Source organism: Pithys albifrons, chromosome 5 (genome assembly GCF_047495875.1).
Source record: "Pithys albifrons albifrons isolate INPA30051 chromosome 5, PitAlb_v1, whole genome shotgun sequence".
Taxonomy (NCBI): Eukaryota; Metazoa; Chordata; class Aves; order Passeriformes; family Thamnophilidae; genus Pithys; species Pithys albifrons.
The window spans coordinates 20,359,709-20,380,493 of record NC_092462.1 but is presented as its reverse complement, the minus strand read 5'-3'; the positions used below and the strand labels follow the sequence as shown (position 1 = coordinate 20,380,493).

Sequence of the window (20,785 nt, the reverse complement as noted above, 5' to 3'; positions counted from 1 at the left end):
GGACCGCGCATCAGGGTGGCATTTAACTGCCTATAAGTAGTAATTGAGCGAACAGCACATTTAAGCCCAAACTTAAAATGTTTGGAGCTTCGCACTATCCAGAGGCAGAAATGCAATTCAGCTGACTGCCTGTGTCAACAGCTCTCTGGCAACATCGTCACTGCTAGACCTTTGATGTTTCTAGTCTTTCTCATGCCAAATTTTGTGTTCCTTATCAGTTCAGCTTCCCCGATTCACTAAGCTCCCCATTAGGAACTTGATGTATATGGAAGGTTTTAATAAACTCATGAATAATGAAAATGAATTATCAAGATTAATATAAAAGGAAAAATAAAGGTGAAATGGATTTAAGAAAAAACTTCACCTTCTGCAGAAGATTCTTAGAATTATCAAAGACCTTGTCTTTGCCACACCTTTAGGGATCTTTGCATGCAGACAAAAAGACATGCAAACAACGTGCAGCTTCCTGATTTCCTACAGGTTAAGTATAATTGCACTTGGCAGTAAACTATAGCCTTACAGTTTGAGAACTAGCTTTCTCTCTCTCCCCCTCAATCTGCCTACATGATTCTGGAGAAAAACAGATTTTTGCAATAAACGTGAAAAAAGCTCTCTGCTTGGATACGTCTTAAATTTTGTGGGGTAAGTAGAATGGTCCATGAATTTTTAGGTCAAATAAAGACAAATAGACACACATAATTAACTGTCTGAAACAAAAAGACAAAATACTGGAAAAGATGTCTTAAGCTACTGGTAGTTCATCAGATCCTTTTTCTCTACTCTCTTCACTCAAGTGGTTCTGAACTGGAGGGAGAAAAGAAAGCAAACATCTTTGCCCCTTAAGAACAGAATTCCATTTCCATAAATTGAAGAAGATGCAACAAAATGAATTCTAAAAAATTCCAGAAAATTATCTAAGCTTTCTTAGTCACACTGGCTAAATGAGGATCCTCTGCACAGCAAATCCTATAGACCAAACATGACTCTGCTTGCAGCAATCTTAAAAGGTTGATCTAAGGACAATAAATAAATAAAAATCCTCAGTACTCTCCATATCACCCTTGCTCTCAGAACCTGCCACCCTGCTCCTGAAAGCAGATTGATAAAAACCCAGTTCAGCTAAAATAATACAATGAGTTCTTCTGCTGATTTAGATTATCCTTTAATTACATCACTTTTTATTTTTTGTCTATTAATCTGAGCTCCACCAAAACCACAGCAACCAGACTGAAGCAAGTTTAAATAGTTTATTTTTATTCCTTCTCATCACCATACTACTAGCACAATAGCTCCACTTGCTCTTTCTAAAGCCATAATAATACAGCATCCCATTTCTCTACTAGCATTGTGTGATGAAACCCTCATTTGTAAGCTGGAACATAAATACCATACTGTGAGAAAGCCTGGTTTTATAAAGTCCTGTGTTAATAACCAGTGAATTCTGATAAACACCACAGCCTGCAAACTCTATTACTCTTCTGGTAAATCACTAGAGTTCCCTTGGAGAAAAACAGTATCAACTGTAAGTCAAATTGGGAAGTGTAAGATAAATGTCTTCCATTATTACTAGAAAACACTGAAATACGTTAAGTACATTTCAAACTTACTGAATAATTCATGAGCAACAGCTCTGGAAAAAAAACCCTCACCAACCAAACCCAAAAGTATGTATTTTCACTCTATATTCTGAACTCAACAAAGAATATTAAAAAACAGCTTATTACTTATTTTACTAGTCATACAAAACTTAATGAAAAAAATACTCAGGACTGAATATCCTAGACAAACTAAATAAATGTATCAGTAACACTAAGTGGATTTACTATTAACCAGTAGCTTGTTTTCTCCTTATAATTGAACTGTAATATGTGGCTAAAAGCCAGTAAGATTGGGTTTTTTATTTGATTTTGTGATTATGACCATACACAATCATTTCATTGTCTTCTAGTGAAGATACAAGGGAATATAAAAATTTCATCTAGTTAAAGTATCAGGGGAGACAAAATATGACAGGAGATTAGTTGAGCAATATTTTTTGGAAAGAATTAACCAATGATAGTAGAAGTTTGCAAGCCAGCTCTCTGCTAGGACACTACTCAAGCTTTTTTATATAGTCTTGTAACATTTTTCTACCAGTGTTGTCCCACATGGCATTTTTTATACCACTCTGCATGAAAGCATTACAGCCCTTCAGTCATCTGTCTCTTCCCTGAAGGATGATGAAGCATTTGTACAGACCACTGCCTACCTCACCAAACAACACAGCTTAAATATAGGGGAATCAGCAGGTCATTTCTGAAAACTTGGCCACAGAATCCATGCCCTTCTTGTTGCATTCGGATACTGATGCAATCTCATCAAGAGTCAAAGGTTTTACAGCTGAACATCAATACAAATATGTAAGCTTGAAAATCGTAACAGTCTTCAGACAAAAAACCACAATTGGGCCTCAGTCAAGCTTCTGGACAAAGAATTGATAAAACATGGACAGGACATGAAAAGATGTGCAGACTGTGTGGATTCTATAGAAAGAGTGGAACTGTATTTCAAAAGATGAAGAAAGATGCAGGCAGTCAAACCAGCAGAAGATCAATCCAAAGCAGGGCATTAAAAACCTGAATGGAAGAAAAAGCCTTGACTCCATGACCAAAACCTACCACTTGATGTCAGATTTCTATGAAGCTCAAAAAGAAAAGGCATTTATCCAAATTGTCTGAAAAATGTGGTTAAATGGTCACTTCTAGTAGCTCTTTAGCATCAGCATCCTTCCCACCTATTCTAGCAAAAATAACAGATTAGCTACTCAAACACGGAAGATCACTAATACTTCATCCTATTTAATTCACTTCCACTAAACACGGGAAAAAGCTACGGAAAAGGATAGTTTTGCTCTCCAAAAACTGGAAGCTGTAACAGAAATGCATTCCTAATTTCAGAGCTAAGTCTTCATGTTAGACAAACTGGCTATGTGTGCTGACCTGCTGCTTGCCAACAGAGTGTATGTCGTGAGTGAAGATTGGTGGCCATCCTGGCCATGGTGACTACTGAAGGGATCGAGTTTAAAATCTCTGTTGAACAGGAAGAAAAACAAAACCTCAGCTGTGGACATAAGGAGAACAAGCTTCAGGATGCTCAGGGAATTATAAGTAAAGTCCCCCGGGAAAATGTTTTTGCAGATGCTGAGGTCCATCAGTGCACGTCACTTGTCAACCATCACCTCCTAAGGGCACAGGAGCAGGCAATTCTCGAATGCTACAAGTCAAGCAGGTGAGGCAGAAGGCTAAGACAGGATCTTCTCTTAGAAATAAGACAAAAAAAGAAAGATGTATGCCCACCAGTAGCAAGGTCAAGTGACAGGGGAAGAATATGGAAATGCTGCTTACTGCTGTAGGGAGAAAATTTGTGCAGCCAAAGCTCAGGTGGAGTTGAAGCTGGCCAGAAATAGGGACAATAAAAACCACTTTTTTCACCTATATTAATGGCAACAAGCAGCATAGAAATATCATCAGCCTATTACAGGATGAAGATGGTAACCTCAAAAATAGGGATAGAGGCAAGGCAAAGGTGTTTAACACTTTCTTTGCCTCTGTCTTCAATATGGATGACTGACTAAGGGGATCTCAGTGCCCTGAGCTGGGGTCCATAACTATGAGAATGATCAGCTCTCAGTCAGCAATGAAATTGCACAGGATTTGCTGTTCCAGCCGGATCCCCACAAATCTATGGGGCCTGATGGCTACTGCAAAACAAACAAAGAAAAAAGGTGTCACAGACATGCCTTTATAAACATACAGAAGCTGTTAAGTCATAAAAAATTAAACTACTCATCTTAAGAAGGAAAACAAGCTATCCAGCATGTGTGTTTGTTTTTAAGCAACATTACTTTCCTCTGTGCTCCTACAAGCACACATACACAATAGAATTTCATCAGACAATACTGAGAGCAGTCATCTTCATGCCAGGTCAAACTTAAGTACTCCTTTGAGAATTGATCTAATACCACATAGGGCCATGTCAAGCAACAATGAGTTTCAGTATCTTTTTGCCAGCTTTCCTTCTACAACCTTCTTTATCATAAAATGTTAGCCATTCTTGAGTGTAAAGAAGCTACCAAGGAGCACATTGAATAAGAGACAATGTATGTTTGTGCACGTGAATGTGTGCATCTCTAAATATGTATATTACTGTGTATATATATGTGCTCATGTGTATATGAAAAATACAAACTAAATTAAAAAAATCAACAGAATTTTGAGGAATCTAAACTATACAAAAATCACATTGGCTCTTCACTGACTTCTTCACATCCTTTTTCCTACATCTTATAAAACAATATGGATGTTCCTTTGCCTGTTCAGCCAGCCTTGGCACAAATCCTCTTTTGCTCCATGAAAACTCTTTTTGCAAGTCTTGGGTGCTCCAGTGAGCCTCTCAGGTGAGGTGCAGCAGCTTAGTTCCAAGGACACAGGTTAACATGCCAGCTTGACCTTGGCGCAGTCATGGCATCAAACGAACTATACTACTCACTGCCACAGAGGAAATACAATTTGCCAGAATCTGTGGCCATTCGTTTAAGCAGAAATTTGAATCTCAAAAAATAGACATCACTCAAAAGCATGTAATGACTACATGGCTGATGAAGTGTAACATACAAAGTCTTCCTTCCCAGCACTCCAAGATGACATTTCCATTTTTCCTAAAAGTCATCTGTTGTCAGCTATCTTAAGAACTTCACTAGAGTTAAAACTTGCTTAAAAGGTTAAGTGAAAAAAAAGAAAGGTAAAATTGAAACCTACATTTTGACCTTTAGATAAATAAATAAAAAAATAAAGTTCTCCAAGATTTTGGTGTAAGGCCAGATCAGAATTGACGCCTTTTCCTAGAGGGCCCTTCAGTTAAACACTGCACTTTTCCTGATGCCAGATGTCTACAAGTGACACTCCCACCAAAGACAAGCACACACAGTAAAGGAGGGTAGACCTTGGCACTGTATTAATGACTCAGTGTTTTTTTGATTCTTAATGTTATAGATTTTAGAAGCAGCTTTAGTGAATGCAGATTTTAGTGTACTAGTATTTCTAGTAACTTAAATCCAATGCTTATGCATATCAACCCCTACCCCATATCAACCCCTCGAGATTCCTTTAGATATTTAGTCTTGTTTTCAAGGCAAAAGGCTGAAAAACACCTCAAGGCCTGCACCACGAGACAAACATATGCCAAGTGACCTCCGAGCCCAGAACACTGGAAAGCCTCCAAGTACCCTATGTGCTGTGAGGGAGATGAAGATGATTCAAGGGTCCCAAAAATCCCCCAGACTCAATGCCAGATGGGGTGTGGGGGGCAGGACAAGGCAGGACTGAGGGATGGATGAACAGGGAATGGATGGACATAATTATAAAACCCACGAAACGAGTGTTCGGGGCACACATGTCAAAGTGTATTCCTGGTTGAGCCTGGGTGCTCATTAAAGCTTCTGCTCTCTTCTCCTACCAAAATTGGCTTGGAGTCTTTCTCCACAGACTTTTCAGGCAACAGTGTCTCAAGGGACACTTTGGACACATCTTTTATTTCAGGTTTGCTCATTTTTACAGTGTTATTTTCATTAAATACTCAGGAGCAGTCTCAGTGAGAGCAGGAATACACCACTCTATGCTATTGCCACATGTTTTTATCTATGCCAAACACCATGATAGGAATATGTAGTAGAGACTTGAACTCATATGCAGAATCACTTCCACAATTGCCAAGGAATATTAAAGATCCTATCTGACTGGCAGCTTTTCATCAAGGGCCTGGTGTAAAGAGGAATTGGAGCCTAATCCCCATTGTGTGTTATAGGATACTGCCATTTTAACACTCCATGTCTGTCTTGTGGAACTGATTCAGAGAGTAATTACCACTCAGATAAGCCTTTTCTGGAATACAGGCAATTAATTCTCCAGCAAAAAAAGGGGGAAGAAGCCTGACACTTTAATAATGTTAAAGTACACCTAATCTATTTCTTTTCTACTCCTAGTGTATCCCAAATATGAGGAAACAGGAGGATCTGAGAGCACTTATAGATGCGAGTTCTTACCTAAATCATCCACAGCTTGGTAACATCATCTCATAAAACAGCCAACATGAAATAACTGTACAAACCAGCAGAATGCAGAGAAAATGGGTAATCATTGTAATTATTTTTTTTCAAATATAAGGACTATTAATCCTTTTGAATGGGAATTATGTAATTTCCTTAATATTTCAAGGACTTCTTTAAAATTTTGAAAACAGAAAAAAGCCTGGATTACTAAAAATTTCTCTAACAATAAAACCCAATTATTTTCACCACAAGTTCATTAAAAAAACAAAACATTTTTTGCCTGTCAAAACAAGTTGTGATGTTAAGACTAAAATTCAAGGAGTATGTATTGGCATAACTACATAAGGTGATTCTTGCACTTAACTTAAGTGTCTTTCATAAACAGCTCATCAGCAGGATTCAAATGTATCTAAGGTTTTCTGTTACACTTCAAAGCTGAATAACAAGTACTCATCTTCACAATACTTCAAAAAACCAGCAATTGGCTAATTGCCCATTATGGAAATCAATGCACAGAAAACATCATTCTCTTGCTCTCCAGGAATTCACTGTATTTAGGAAACAGCAACAAACAAACTCACACAACCCCCCCCCCCCCAAATCCAAGTAAAAAGAAAAAAAAAGAAACAAAACCACTCCCTCAGAAAAGCAACCACCACCCACCCACACCCCTTCCCCAAAACTACAGCTCAAACCCCCACCTCTTTAAATCATTTAACCTCAATTTTGGGCAAGGAAGTAGACCTTGTTTATATTTCAAAAGAAAAAGAAAAAAGGCAGTTATATGTTCTGTGAAGCATCCAGTCCTAAAGCATGAACTTCTACAGCTTGAGGTAAAGCCCACTTCGGTAGTGCTGTACCCAGCTATTCCATAAATGTACAAAGTCCAACACTTGATAAAGAGCCACCTCCTCAGCAGAAAAGTATTCCAACAGTCGGCTATAAGGGGGATTAATTTCCTGACCTAACTTTGCCTCCAGTTCTACTCAGAATCCACTCAAACTGTCTCACTTATTTTTTATTTCTTTGGCACAAGACACATGACTTGAGGTACACAGGGAATCAAGGTTGAAAGGATAACGCTGTTAACACTCATTTTTCAGCATGAATGTCGCTGTACCAATGACAGCAACAGAATAAACGTTACTGTAAACAGCAGTCAGTTATTTTTGCCAATATACCATGAAAATATTTTCAGCTTAAAGTCATTCTAAGTGCTCACACTGCAGTAGAAAAAGATCGATTTGGGAAAAGGTACATAAAGATGGAGTTGCAGGTAGAGCTGGATGTGAGAAGGCTGAGGTTTCAAACATCTTTGTTCCACAATGAAAACTAAGAGGTTCATTTATTCCTGTTAATTTGGGACAATGGGGTGGAGTGTGGAGTCAGAGGACAGAAAATAGGAGGGTGAGGGTGAGGGAAAAAAGAAAAAAGAAAATGCAAAGAAAAAAAGAAGTGCACATAAATGACTCCTTTACCAAAAAGTGCAGAATGGATACACTTAATTTCCTTGACTTCCTGGATAGTATTTTCACAAATGAGTACAGCTTTGAGACAATGCGGTTTTGAACCCAAATTTTCAGTTCCTGCTGAGCTTTTCCTTGCCAGGTAGGCTTTAGAGCAGGTTTGGGCACCTGAGATTCTTGAAGCCAAACTGTCCTTCAATTTTTGAAGCAGGTATTTTTCAGGAAATAATGAGGGCATAGAGCAATTAATCCCACTTCTCTGTCTACCTCGATGTCTCCAAAGACAAACACAACTTCCAATAACCAAGGGAGTCAATTCAAAACAATCAGTAAAAGAGAAAAAAATTCACAAGAGGCTACTTTTGTATTGCTTAGTGGCAGGTGAGGGCTCCTTGCATTTTACCCTTTCTAGCTCAGTATTGCAGTTGAGCATCTAAACCCTTATTTTAATTCCTGAAGTATTAACCCTTTCTCCCTTAAAAAGCGAAGTAACTATCACAAGAGAGAACAGTTGCAGGTGCTCTGAACCTCCATCAGCTTACAGCACATCAGCTCATACTCCACTGACATTTTGCACCCTCAGTTAAGCTCAGCATCAGATCTCCTTCATAATGCACCATAATGAGGCAGAAATATTTTTGAAGTATTTTTTAAAGGTTAAAAAAACAAATAAGTTTCAAAGGGAAGAGGGGAAGATTACTAAAAAACTCCAGAAAAATTAGAGAAGAGAAAGAAGTAAAAGTTCCTGGAGAGCCAAAATTTAACTAAAATTCTCTTTAGGTTAGTTGAGGGGTTTACATCTTCATGCAAGCATTTGACTTAGTGAAAAATTACAGCAGAAGTACAGATTTCCACATACTTCTCAAGGAGGTGTTCAAAACTGACTCCCACTCAAATCGACTTTCATCTGCTATCTCTGAATTAGCATCACAGCACCACAATTTCAAGATCCGCAGGTGGTATTTACAAACTTTGTATTTCCATATTCAGAATGACAATGGAACATGGGTTGCCCTAAAATATCAGGGAAGAAAAGGTAGCTATCCATCAAGTGCTAAGTCATAAATTGTAGCTATGTGGAAATACATACAGTTTCATTAGCCAAAAAATTACTGCTCAACTTTTGTAAACATTCACTTTCTGAATATTTACAGTCTTGCAAACACAAATACCTGCAGTATTTGCAGAATATTAAAGCATGCTTTCTATCAATTTTTTGGCTAATTTAATGCAAGCAAAGAAAACTTTTAACAGAATTTACTAGCAATCATTATAAATGTAGTTATTTTTTAACAGCTACGAAAAGTAAGCTTATTTTTCCTGACCAGTCCACTACATGTAGCTCCTAAAAACACCTCACAATCATGAGCAAACCTCACGAGATGCCGTGGTGGGAAAGCCCAGGGCACCTCCAGGAAGAGGGCAGTGGATATGCGGTGGAAGTGGTGATGGCCAGAGGCAACAAGCCATGGTGCTCCTCAGAGGACTTCAGGTTGCATCATCAGCTTCATATAGGCTCATCACAGACATCAGGGAACCAACAAGGGCTTCCTGTAACCATACTGAGGTTTTTTACATGTTTAAGATCAAACCCTGCTGCTCCACAGCCACTGAACTTCGGAGGGCACCCATGCCCAAGCTTAGTGGGCACTTCCATGCCTGGATTGCTGAGGTCCTTCAATAAGTAGACTTCAGTGATGCCATGACAAAGTGATACAGTAATTTTATTTCTGAAAGATGGTCAAAATGTTCAGTTCTGACACAGGTTCTGAGTGTGTTTCAGTGAGCTCTTTTACTAGCCTGTCACCAGTTCTAGCTGATCTAGAAATCCTGGCGTGTCTTACAAAACTGCACCCTTAAACAAAACTCCCAATTTTTTACAGATAATTTTATTGCAGAAGATACAGCAGACATTAAAATATATACCTATGACTGTACTTAGATATACCAAAGTAATTTTTTTCCAATCCTGTGGACACCCATTACTTTATTTTCCTTAACCAAAGTAGTTTCAGTCATGTTCACCCTCCAATCTGGCTACATCCTGATATATTGAGTACTTTCAAAACTTAATTTCAAATGACTAAATGTGGTCTCAGGAATCCCACCTGCACTCCTTTTACAAGTCCTAGAGTGACAAAACTGAAGTCAATTAATCATGGATTAAATCCATGACACTTACTTTCAATCATACAGAAATCCTTATTTCACAGCCCTAGGAAGTCATAGCTTTTCTCTATTTTAACAGTTCTCTGAGAGACTTTTCTTTCTTCAACTGACATATATACAGATGAACTTTGACAACAGTTAACAGCAAATGAGCTACAGCTCCCTGTATAAATACAGGGTAATTTTACACTGACAAAATTGTCGACCAGTTAAATAGCATATGTTCTGAACTCTACTGATACAAAATTAATGTTCCAGGACTGTGCAGAAGCTTGATGCACCCTGTGTCCCATTTTGTCATTTAATTTTAGATAATAATTACATACTGCATCATTTCTTAACTCAGCCAAATATGAAACAAAGAATATTGATGACCTGTATTTATTTTGCAGATGTTACTATAGCAAAGAACTCTTTCATCCTTGAGCAGCATTACATTTTTCCCCCCACAACTTGAAACTCAGCTATTTATAAGCTATTTGGCATAAAAGTACACTGGTGTTTTTAATGAGCATATAAAGACATAATAATAGATAGACCTGAATTAATTCTGTTCCAGTTCTGAGCTAACCACAAGGTATGAGAAGCATAAAAAAGCCCTGAGGCAGATCAGCTAATTAAGATCCAATTAGGGAAACAATGCCACATCCCAAAGGGTGCTTAGACAAAGTCTTAGGTGCCTGCACACCTGCAGCTTTCATGGAAGGAATTCAAGTGCTGAATGCCTTCCTGGATGTGGTGACCCCACATGCTTTCTCTGCAGAGTGTCTCAGTTCTCTGGGAGCATGAAGGTGGAAAAACTGCTCTTCCTTTATTTAAAAATACTGAAGTCATCCACGTCTTAACCATGTTCCATCAAAAAAAAAAAGAACTTTAAAATTCTGTTAGTACAGCCCTAATAGAACAATAAAATGCATTTTCAGGTACTTTTTCATTTCTATGTTGTGTATCTTATTTTATTCAGTCACTGGAAGTATTCTGTCTATCCTTAAAATGGTAGTAGTCAAAAATTAGTAGCACTATGCTAAGGAAAGGTTCAACAAGTGTAAGAATATTTATTACTTTATGTAAAGACATCTATTATGGAGGAAAAAAAAGGCCCTTCCTTTTCTACTGAACAATCCTGTAGATGTGAAAAGCAGCTCATGGGAGAAGTACTGACAGTTTATCAGACACGTGCACGGCTGTTCAAGATTTCTGGCATACTCATACAGCGCTGTGTTACTTACCCGCCTCTGATCAAGACAACTGTCAACACAAGCTTTTCAAAGAAACTTCTACTAGCAGTGACTCTAAACAGTAGCCACTTCAGAGGCTGAGAAGTCCCTAGAAATGTACAGTCAGCATTATCAGTGTTTATCCATATAATTAACATAGCCTTAGGCTAGCTACTCCATAGAGGGTGAGAAATTGTATTTCTTTAATTTCTGGTCTTGCAGTGACATTAACAGGTAAATGAACTAAAAACCACCCACAAAAAACAGATGGCTTCTGCTTACCAGCTCCTCACGAAGCTGGGCTATGAGTTCATCTCTCTCCTTCAGCTGCAGCTTCAGCACCGAGCATTCATCTCTTATTCCATCCTACAAAAACATCAAAAGAGATGTCATAATAGGCTTAACGCTTTTACTTTGCTCTTCACAAGAAAAGTCTGTTTCACATAGTGCAAGATAATTACATTCAAATAATGAAACTCAATTCTCCTTTGTCATGTGTGATATTTTCAATAACATTTTCTAAGCTGCTACATAAACAAATTAATGCATCCAAAGACATTACATAGAAATGTGAACAGCTCCCTGCTCAGGAGTCCATTGCATTGTTTTCTGAATCTTTTAAGACTTTTACTTTTCCTATTAGGTAATTCCTTTTCATTTAAGGAACAGCTATGAAATATTATAATTTTAATCATACAAAACAACATTAGAGAAATATCAATTTAGAAGCATTACCACAGAGCTCTTGATCTTGGAGAGATGAAAAAGAAAGCACAACAGACACCCAGAGGAAAAACAAAGCATGCATACGTGTTTTGCCCCACACCAGCCAAAACAGGAGCAGTTCTGGTAATAACTAAGTGAAAAAAAGGACCCCTTCACAACATAACCATTGACTAGAACTCCATTTGACTTTCACGAAATTGAGCGCAATAGGTAAAGCTGTAGCAAAACCCACATCCATGAGGAAGTCTGCATGCTGTCCACAGGCAATTTCATGAGTTCATGTAAATCTGAACACTTTATTTGAAGAAGAAATATCCATCACATGGCTTTGTGTTGTTCTGATAAACACCCAAGATGAGAAACTCAAATGACTGCGCTGCTGACTAACAAAAACCTAAGAAACTAATCAGTCAACTAGCTGGTCATACAAAGGTGACTGACGATCTCTATATCCCTCTAGCATGGAAACAATATTTAGTTTGGGAAATTTACTGATTTGAAGTATCAATATTTAAAAAAAAACCAAAAAAACACATGCACCATACAAGAACACTTTTGCAAAGCTGGTGGTATTTCCACCTCACTTAGTTTGAAAATAAAAAACTCATCTGTAGTTACCAGGTGATAACAAGTGTAAGGGTGCACAAATTATTCAGACCATGCAGAGTTCAGGAATTCAAAAGGGTACAACCCGTGTGATAAAACTGAACTTTGTCAGTACTAATGTGTTTGTAAATGCCACTTTGATTCCTTATCTTTCTGAAAAATTAGTTTATACCAATACTTTTTCAGAGATGTCAGTCCAATGAGAACATGGATGCTATGAAAATATCGCTCCAAATAATTCTATCTATGCACCTGTATACACTATAGCTTTGATGCCATCTCGTTGAGTTAAATAAATGATATGTACCACATATGACATATAGTGTTACATATTATAATGTTATTCTCATTTTTATGTATGCTGTTCATTTTTTATTACGAAAAAAGGATAAGAATTTCCCTCTCCACTGCAGTAAGCATGTTTTTAAAAGGCTTGTCCAGGACCTTGAAAATATTTGATAAAAAGAGGAGTCAATTAACATCTCACTCTTAAAGAGAACACAGCATGATCTGTAAATAAAAGGCTGCAACTTTAAACTACTTTATTAAATACAGATAATCAGAAAGGTTTGTATTCTCAATTCCAAGTGCACCTCTGAAATGTAAAAGCAGCTGACTGCAAAAAGTTATTATTTTCCTTCACTGATGTGCTCTTATACCATTAAAAATAAATCTACAATTTAGCTGGAAGCTCACTTCAGATCTGCTGTTATTACTGTACACTTTTATGGTCAGAATATTCTTCAAGTTATCACCCTCTTACTTATTTTCAGTCGTCAGACATGACTGCAATTGCTGTGTCTCAATGCTAGTATTTTCCTATTTCCATTTAATCCTGTCCATCTGGGAAAACACTAAACAGAATTGCAAAAATGTTTCTCACCAGATCAGGTCATGAAATGTCAAATTATACTGTGTGTGCAGACTGTTGCAGTAGGTTATGTTTAAGTGATAAAAAGCATAACCATTTGCATTTTTAAAACTTATTTTATACCTCTTCATACTTCAGAAAAAGTAGGCATGTCATTCATACTATAATCAAAGGATTAAAAATAGAACTAACCAAGTATTACGGAAGATAAATTTGCTACTTTTCCTTTGATACTAAAGAGAATATGGTTCCAAAATAGTACCATAGAATTAGAATATTATAAAACTCATTTGACAAATGTGCTGAATTTCAGATGCCAAACAGATTGTTTATCAACTTAGGGCACTGTGAAAATCAGCAATTACTTAGGATGTAGTGTCTTAAGAAAATACTCGTGGAACAAATCAAACTAAAAAATTTAAAACTTAGTATCAGATCCAGAAAGATACATAAAGAATGTAACAGTGGAGGCTCCCTCTAAATTATACAGCAGATCTACACAGCAAAATTAATCCACTTCTCGATACCAGCCTAGAACATTCAGAGAAAACACAAGTTTTAACATGCATAAGATTTTTATGCCAACAGCACAGGAACCCCGACTACGTACAGGATAGCGGATATTTTTTATGGTTCACTTTATAATACCTGACAGCTTAGAAGCAAGAGGTAGTTTTGTGGACCTTTCATGAAATTTGTCAAGGAGCGTCATTACTTATCTCCAAACAGAGGCACAACTTGTATTAACACATATGTTGATACACCTAGTTTTAATAAAAGGAAGATCATCTACCTCTTTGATATTACACATGAGCAGACTTCTGGATATCGCAGACGGTGTTTTCAGAAATGATTTTGTCAGATCATGAGTAGTTGTATTGGTTACTATTACTCTCTTTTGAATGAAAGTCTTAATGATCCTAACATTAAGCAGAGAACCTGAATCTGCATTATTTGGGTTTAGATGCCAGAATAAAGTCACTGGACTGGCCCCTGGTGTACACACACCATGGTACCTCACGCACACAGTAGGACTTTTTCCCTTTCTGTGCTCACTCTAGCTCTACCTACCGCATCAATTTCTATCTATTGCATCAATTCCTTTCAATCACACCAAGAGGGAAATGATTTGGCTGGCTGCATTTCTTCACATGTGCAGAGCACACTGATTTTGTTTCTTTGGCTCATGTGCTGGTTTGGTGCTGTGCCAGTCCACTTAGTCTTGGCTGGAGTCCCAGCAATGCTCCCAAAGAGCTGTGCTGACTGCAGGCAATGGTCACACTTTACTCACCTGCACCTCATGTCACGCTGCCCTGCCAGCTGTTGTTTAAGTCCAGTACAAGGGCAACAGCAAGTCCATGCTTCAGAAATTCCTGTTAGAAAGCTTAATAAGGCAGCTCAGAGCCATGTCCCACGGCCACCTTGACCCAGCACAAGCAGAGACTCACTGAAAGTTATTTTTCCAGTAGGAACAAAACAAAGCAGTAAAATCCTTAAGCGGCTTTGGAAACCACAGTCAAATCAGAAACTGACATCACTTTGTACATCATCTTTCCATGCAGCTTCAGTATTCAAATGACATTTCTAAAGTAACAACTCCGTACTTCATTTTCTGATCAGGAAATCAAATGGAGTTGGGGAGCACAGGATATAATCTTATAATGATAAACAAAGGTGATTAATCCTAAAAAAACAACAAACAAACCCTCCTACCCTTATGCAGTATTGTAACATGTTCCAAGTTTCATTACATGGAACATGTCAGTGAATATTTTACTGGACAAATTAGGGCAGCTATACTCACTCAAATACTAGAATTCAATTGATACTTTACTTCCAAAGTAGCACTCAAAAAGACTATGTAGGCTATGCTACATATCTTCAGACATTTACGAACACAGAGGTAAGCAAGCGATGTTTTCCTCACATGATCCACATGTATGTTAACCATAAAATACAGATTGGACAATTACTTTTTTCTTTTTACTTCGGCTGAAATTGGCTCTCTTTCAGAGCAATTATTAAAAGCGTGAAATTTAAAGGAATGAAGCTTAATTAATAAACTGCAAGACATAAAACTGAACAATCATACCAGATTAAGCCAAACGTGTCTCACCTGCAGAAATTGTAAACAGTAGTCAAGACTGTAACGAGCAATATGAATGTATTTTTTCCAATATAACCACTCCATTTATTCTCCCCTTATGGGCAAAATTCTAATACACCAAATGACAACTCCCTTGATGATATTCCTAAATAAATCATACATTCTTTAAGAGAAAACAACTAAGTGAAACAAAACCCCCTACCCTTCCTTCTGTTTCCTGCTGTGGAACAATGTCATTGTTCCTGTCTTAAGAAAAGAAAGAACTACTTCCTAGCCATCTCCTCCATGCCTTCCATTGGTTTGTAAGTCTGCATGCTTACTGTATAAATACTGCCACCTCTGATTAAAGCTAGGAAATACCTTTCTCCTTACATAAGACATGCCCTGTATCTCTGATCAAAACCTATCAACCACTTTTTCTAGTTGCACTGTCATTCCTTCTAACCAGGTAATCCGGGTTCCATGTAGCACTAGAGCAGCAGCTTAGTCATCCATTCACACAACTGCACTTCGATATCTTGCTTTAGATTAATTTCTAACTGACTCTTCAAAATAATTCTTAAGGGTACAGATTTATGGGGAAAAAACCCTACATCATCTGTGTTTTCTGTAGAAGAGGAAAAAATAGTCAGTCAAGCACCCTTTCACAAACCTAAAATCAAATTTAACAAACTTCAGAATAAACAAAATCTGGGAAATACATCCTTGTACCTAATGCGTCATGAACACTGCAGAAACTATTAAGTGTTCAACTGTATGTACTTTTTAGTTTTAATATTTATTAAGGATGTCTTTCCGAGGAACTATGCACCATGTCTGCAAGTTCTCTTTCCTCATTTAGAAAAACAGGACAATTGTTCCCCTTGTGTACTCAATTGTGTCTGCTGACATTGAACCTCAACTGCCTTTTATCTTTAAATCATTTTGTAAGATGAAATATTTCTACAACATTATCTACTCTCTTTAAATTCTCATTATTCCAGACCCCCTAAAAGTGTAATTCTTCCTTTAATAAATGACTACTTACTCATGTCTTTTGTACTCTACACCTAATCTGCCATTAGTCCAAGAGAAGATTTTCCCACTCATCCTCCTATTTTTCAAAAGTCTTTCATGAGACACCTTGTGGAAAGGTTTTTGGAAATTGAGTTAACTACACAAAGCAGATCATCCTTATTCACATGCTGATGACTCTTTCAGCAGACTTCTGAGCTGATTAAAATCTGAGAAAGTCAGGTCTGCTCTTCCCCCATTAATTTATTCACTCATGGTCCAAGAAAATATATTTCCTGGAACACTTTCAACTAACTTAATCAGCAACAAAGTCAAATGAAAATAACTTTTAGAAGTCCCAACAACAAATAACTGTCATCTTATTTCCCTTCATCCTTTTACAAGAAGATGAAACCAACAGATTATAGGTAAGAATTAGAGTTTGAACATTTCTCATATCAGTTTCATACTTAGAATGAGTAGCTGGTGCAAGAGATTTCTTATTCTGTACTGTTGCATTACTACTCACAGTTATCTGCAATGGCCTTTCAAGACTCAATCCCTGGACTAGTTTCCCCAATACCGTTGGTGCATCCAGCTATGTGGAAACACACATTATTGTGTTTTCCCCACAATAATCTTATTTGCCACAAGTGCTTCCTTAACCGCTAATTTGCTTTCAGCATCGTAAATTCTCTGGAAGACTTCATTGCACTTATTAACTTGAAGAAAACCCTCTATAATCAGGGTGGGTTTTTTTCTTTGTTTGTAACCATAATGTTTAGCAATTTAATATCTCCTATTAACTCTCACTATCATTAGGGAAAAATATCCTAGTCATATCTATTTTTTTCCCCAGTACCAAATTAGCAAAACCAAAACCTGTTCACACTCTTACATGCAAACAAGCTCATTAATCATGTAGTACACATAGACTGATTCACAGGAAAGAATACCCATAAGATCTATAACTTTGTGCAAATATAATTTCACACAAAATTGAAATGCAGCCACTTTATGTCACTTTCTTTCTGCCAAGCAGCACAACAGAAAACATTCAGGTAAAAAAAAGTAAAGTAAAAATATCTGCCAACAGCAGCATTTTTGTACAAGTTTCATTACTGTCATACCAGTAAATACATTTCTTCATATTCAGAGAATAATGGCATATACAGAATCTCATTTGTCTAAACAGAACAAAATGAGTCCAAATTGGATGCTGGCTGCCCTGGGAGATCCATAGAAAAATTTCTTCTAGCTCCAACACAGCACAGGCCACTGACCTGAAGTTTGCTCTCAATCAACTGTAGTCTTCTACTATCAGCTTGAAAAAGTGAATTTTTTCATTATTTCATGCTCAGTTTAACATTTAAGCTTTAAAATACTCTTTGTCCTGCTTCCTGGAACCACAAGAACATTTCAGACAGGAGGAAAGGGGAGTGTTAGGAAATAACCACTTTGGCTCTTCCAGTTGTGAAGAAACAAACCATCTTGTACACAACAATTAAAAGACAAAATATGTTTTCATATTTGACCATTACTGTTTTGAATTAAAATATATAAAAATAATTTTAGATTACCGAGGATGATTCAGGGAGGAAAACAATGAGCTTTGAGATCTTCCAAGCACATTGGAATTAACAGAAGTAATCTTATTAAATGCTCTCAAAAAAATAAGAGATCCAGCCAGCTCTGCTTGAGGTTATAATTATGCAAATTATGTGTTATTCCTGTGAAGTCTTCACAATCAAATATACAAATGGTTGCACACACAGATATTGTGTGCAAAAAGCAATATCTTTTCTTTGCTGATTCTTTCAGTACTTTCATACCAGTCTAACTTATTCAAAAAGGCTTGCTAGAGCCATAGCAGTAACAGAATAGAAACTCACCCTTGTATTTAGGTGAAATGAGACCCCAGAAGTACCATAGTTTATTTTTATATCACGAAGGGGTATTGTGGAGAACATTATGCCCCCTCTCAAACTATATTTAATACTTGTAATTCGCTAAAATTTGCACATGTAAAACATGAAGAATTCGTGCCTTTATCACACTTGCTAAACACAGTCAGACTTGTTTCTCTAAATGAAAAATTTTGTGTATCCCCTCTCACCTACTCCCATTTAGTACACTAAGCTCTGACACACATTGTTTATCTAGAACCACTGAGGTTTTACCTCTTCCTGTCAATAAGCACAAACAAATTATAAATTACAGTGAACAGACTTCACTTTTACTACACATTGTATAACCTCAACTAATCTAGACTACACATTCAGTGCGACTTCCTCACAAACTGCATACTCGTTACTGACCTTAAAGGAAAATGCATTTTTCAGCCAAGCACAAGTCTTTGTTCAACCTTTGTGAGTGACATTTTGCTGAAGATTTTTTGCAGCTATCTCAATCTTAATACCATCAACTTTGCATACATATAGAAAATCTAATTTCTGGATTAACATTATGGTCATTACAAAAGAAAAGACTCATTTATCCTAATGAGTTTTTTGAAGAAAAAACAACAACAAAAAATGGCTTTGTCAGGTAACTCAGACAAATATAATTCAGTTATCATTAGTTAATTGTCCTTTGATAGCATAGCTACAAAGATACTAAAAAATTTAAGTCTATCAGACAATACCATACCAACTATAAATACTAACCAGTCTGGTCATATACAAACAGTGCAGTTTGTACACCACTCACGAGAATAACAAACACCTAATACAGAACTGCTCTCATTCTTCCTGAGATACCACATAAAGAGACACCAATGCACTAAGCCAAGCAGAAATAGAAACTTTGCATAAAATCATAAAAACATGAAGGGCTTGGGTTTGGCTTTTTTATATTTACTGAGATCTGTACACATTTTTAATCAGAATATTTCAAATATACAAATGCTGCAGAAAAAAACCACTATATTCCTCTTTTCCTAAAAATGAATTAGAAGTGTATTTAGAAGCACCATAAACTTAGCAGTCTCTATATCTGTAAAAACAAAACAAACATCCTAATAATGCCAAGATACCATGGGAAACACAATGGCCATGAAGCAAAGAGATCTTCTGTTTGTTTCTTTGTGAACAAGTGGCAGATTACCACTTAAAGACCGAGGCCAATTGGGAATTTTGTAACAATGTATTTCTGCACTTCAAAGTCTTTATTTGATAGAAAAAGCCCTTAACCATTTTGAATAAAAATTCATCAGTTTTGAAGAACCTTACAGAGGCAAAATGTTTCTGTACCATTGAGGTGGAAGAATAGCTCCCTGTATCCCCGAGCTCGGTGTGGCAGAGGTTGCCCCTGGGGAGGTGGATAGAGACACGTGTGTTTCCTCACGCTCACAACAGGGACTCGAACCTGAGCCACCTGCATTTGCTGCAGCTGCCCCGGGCACCCCCTCAGCAAGACTGTTGGAGCTGCCTCCACTTTTTCTCTCCACAGGAAAAGGAAACAAAAAGTCTCCAAAGTCTGCATAAAATGAACTGAAAGTCTTAATGATCCTAACATAAGTAGAGAATCTGAATCTGTGCTATTTGGGTTCAGATGTCAGAATGAAGTCACTGGACTGGCCCTGCCTGTTTCAAGCAGAGCATCATTCAAGCTTCTTTGCTACAAACGAGAAGAGAGGGCTGAGGCTGTTACGGACAAGACACCAATGGAAAAGTATGGAATACAGCTGCTGCTTCCGCTTTGGAACACTGTCTTTGCTTTACCTTCTTCGCATACACTTACAGCATATGTTCTGCAGAACTTCTTATTAATAATTAAACACATGACACAAACAGAGGTAAACTAAAGAGTAATTTGCCTGGTAATATCATGGTAATTATGCCTGTGGGATATGATTTAAAAGCATCCAAATGCTAATAAGAACCAGGTAACTCCACCTGTTAGCTGTGATTAGCTGTTACTAGACTTTATCTTTTACAGATGGGAAAAGTTGCAGGGTTACAATCTAAGAAAAACAGGGGGTTCTTCAAGAAATATATTTGCATGAATCATCTCCTTCCACTCGTAAGTCTTAACCATTTAATTCTTCAATATTTGTCATTATGGAATTGTTAAACCTAACCTTACAACCTCTTCTCTGCTCATTTTGAGCAAACAAAGAAAAATGCCAAGAAACTCAGCCAAAAATGAGTTTGACGTTATTTTCTTTAGGCAGTTTCCCCAGAGATCCAGTTACTAAAATACTTTTTGTAAGTCATATTTTACATGATATGTGTGTGTCACAGAAGCATTAATTATGCTGTCACTTGCAGTGCAACATTACATCTTGTTAAATTCCTGCACAATTCTTCTTTCACCACCATTACAGGGTCTTAGCTGTTTACCCTTTCCCATTCTGATTATTCAAAAGCATATTCCACATAAAGCATACCACTGCTGTCTCCTGACTTTTTGTCAAAAAAAAAGAAAACAGATGCATTTTGGTGTCCTTTTTGTTTCCTGGACAAATGTTTTATCCTTACACACCGCCAGAGCAGCACAGTCAATAGATGTGGTGAGCAAGTCCAGAGAGATTAATGAGCTCAT

At 37.2% G+C, this 20,785-nt stretch overlaps 1 protein-coding gene across 2 annotated transcripts in view; it reads right to left on the bottom strand.

Moving 5' to 3' along the window:
- Positions 1-20,785, bottom strand: part of CCSER1 (coiled-coil serine rich protein 1) — a 663,581-nt gene that overhangs the window by 293,932 nt on the left and 348,864 nt on the right. For both annotated transcript variants that reach the window (XM_071555858.1, XM_071555859.1), the window contains exon 8: positions 11,220-11,303. In XM_071555858.1, coding sequence (XP_071411959.1) covers positions 11,220-11,303 — 84 coding nt within the window. The remainder of the gene's footprint in view (positions 1-11,219; positions 11,304-20,785) is intronic.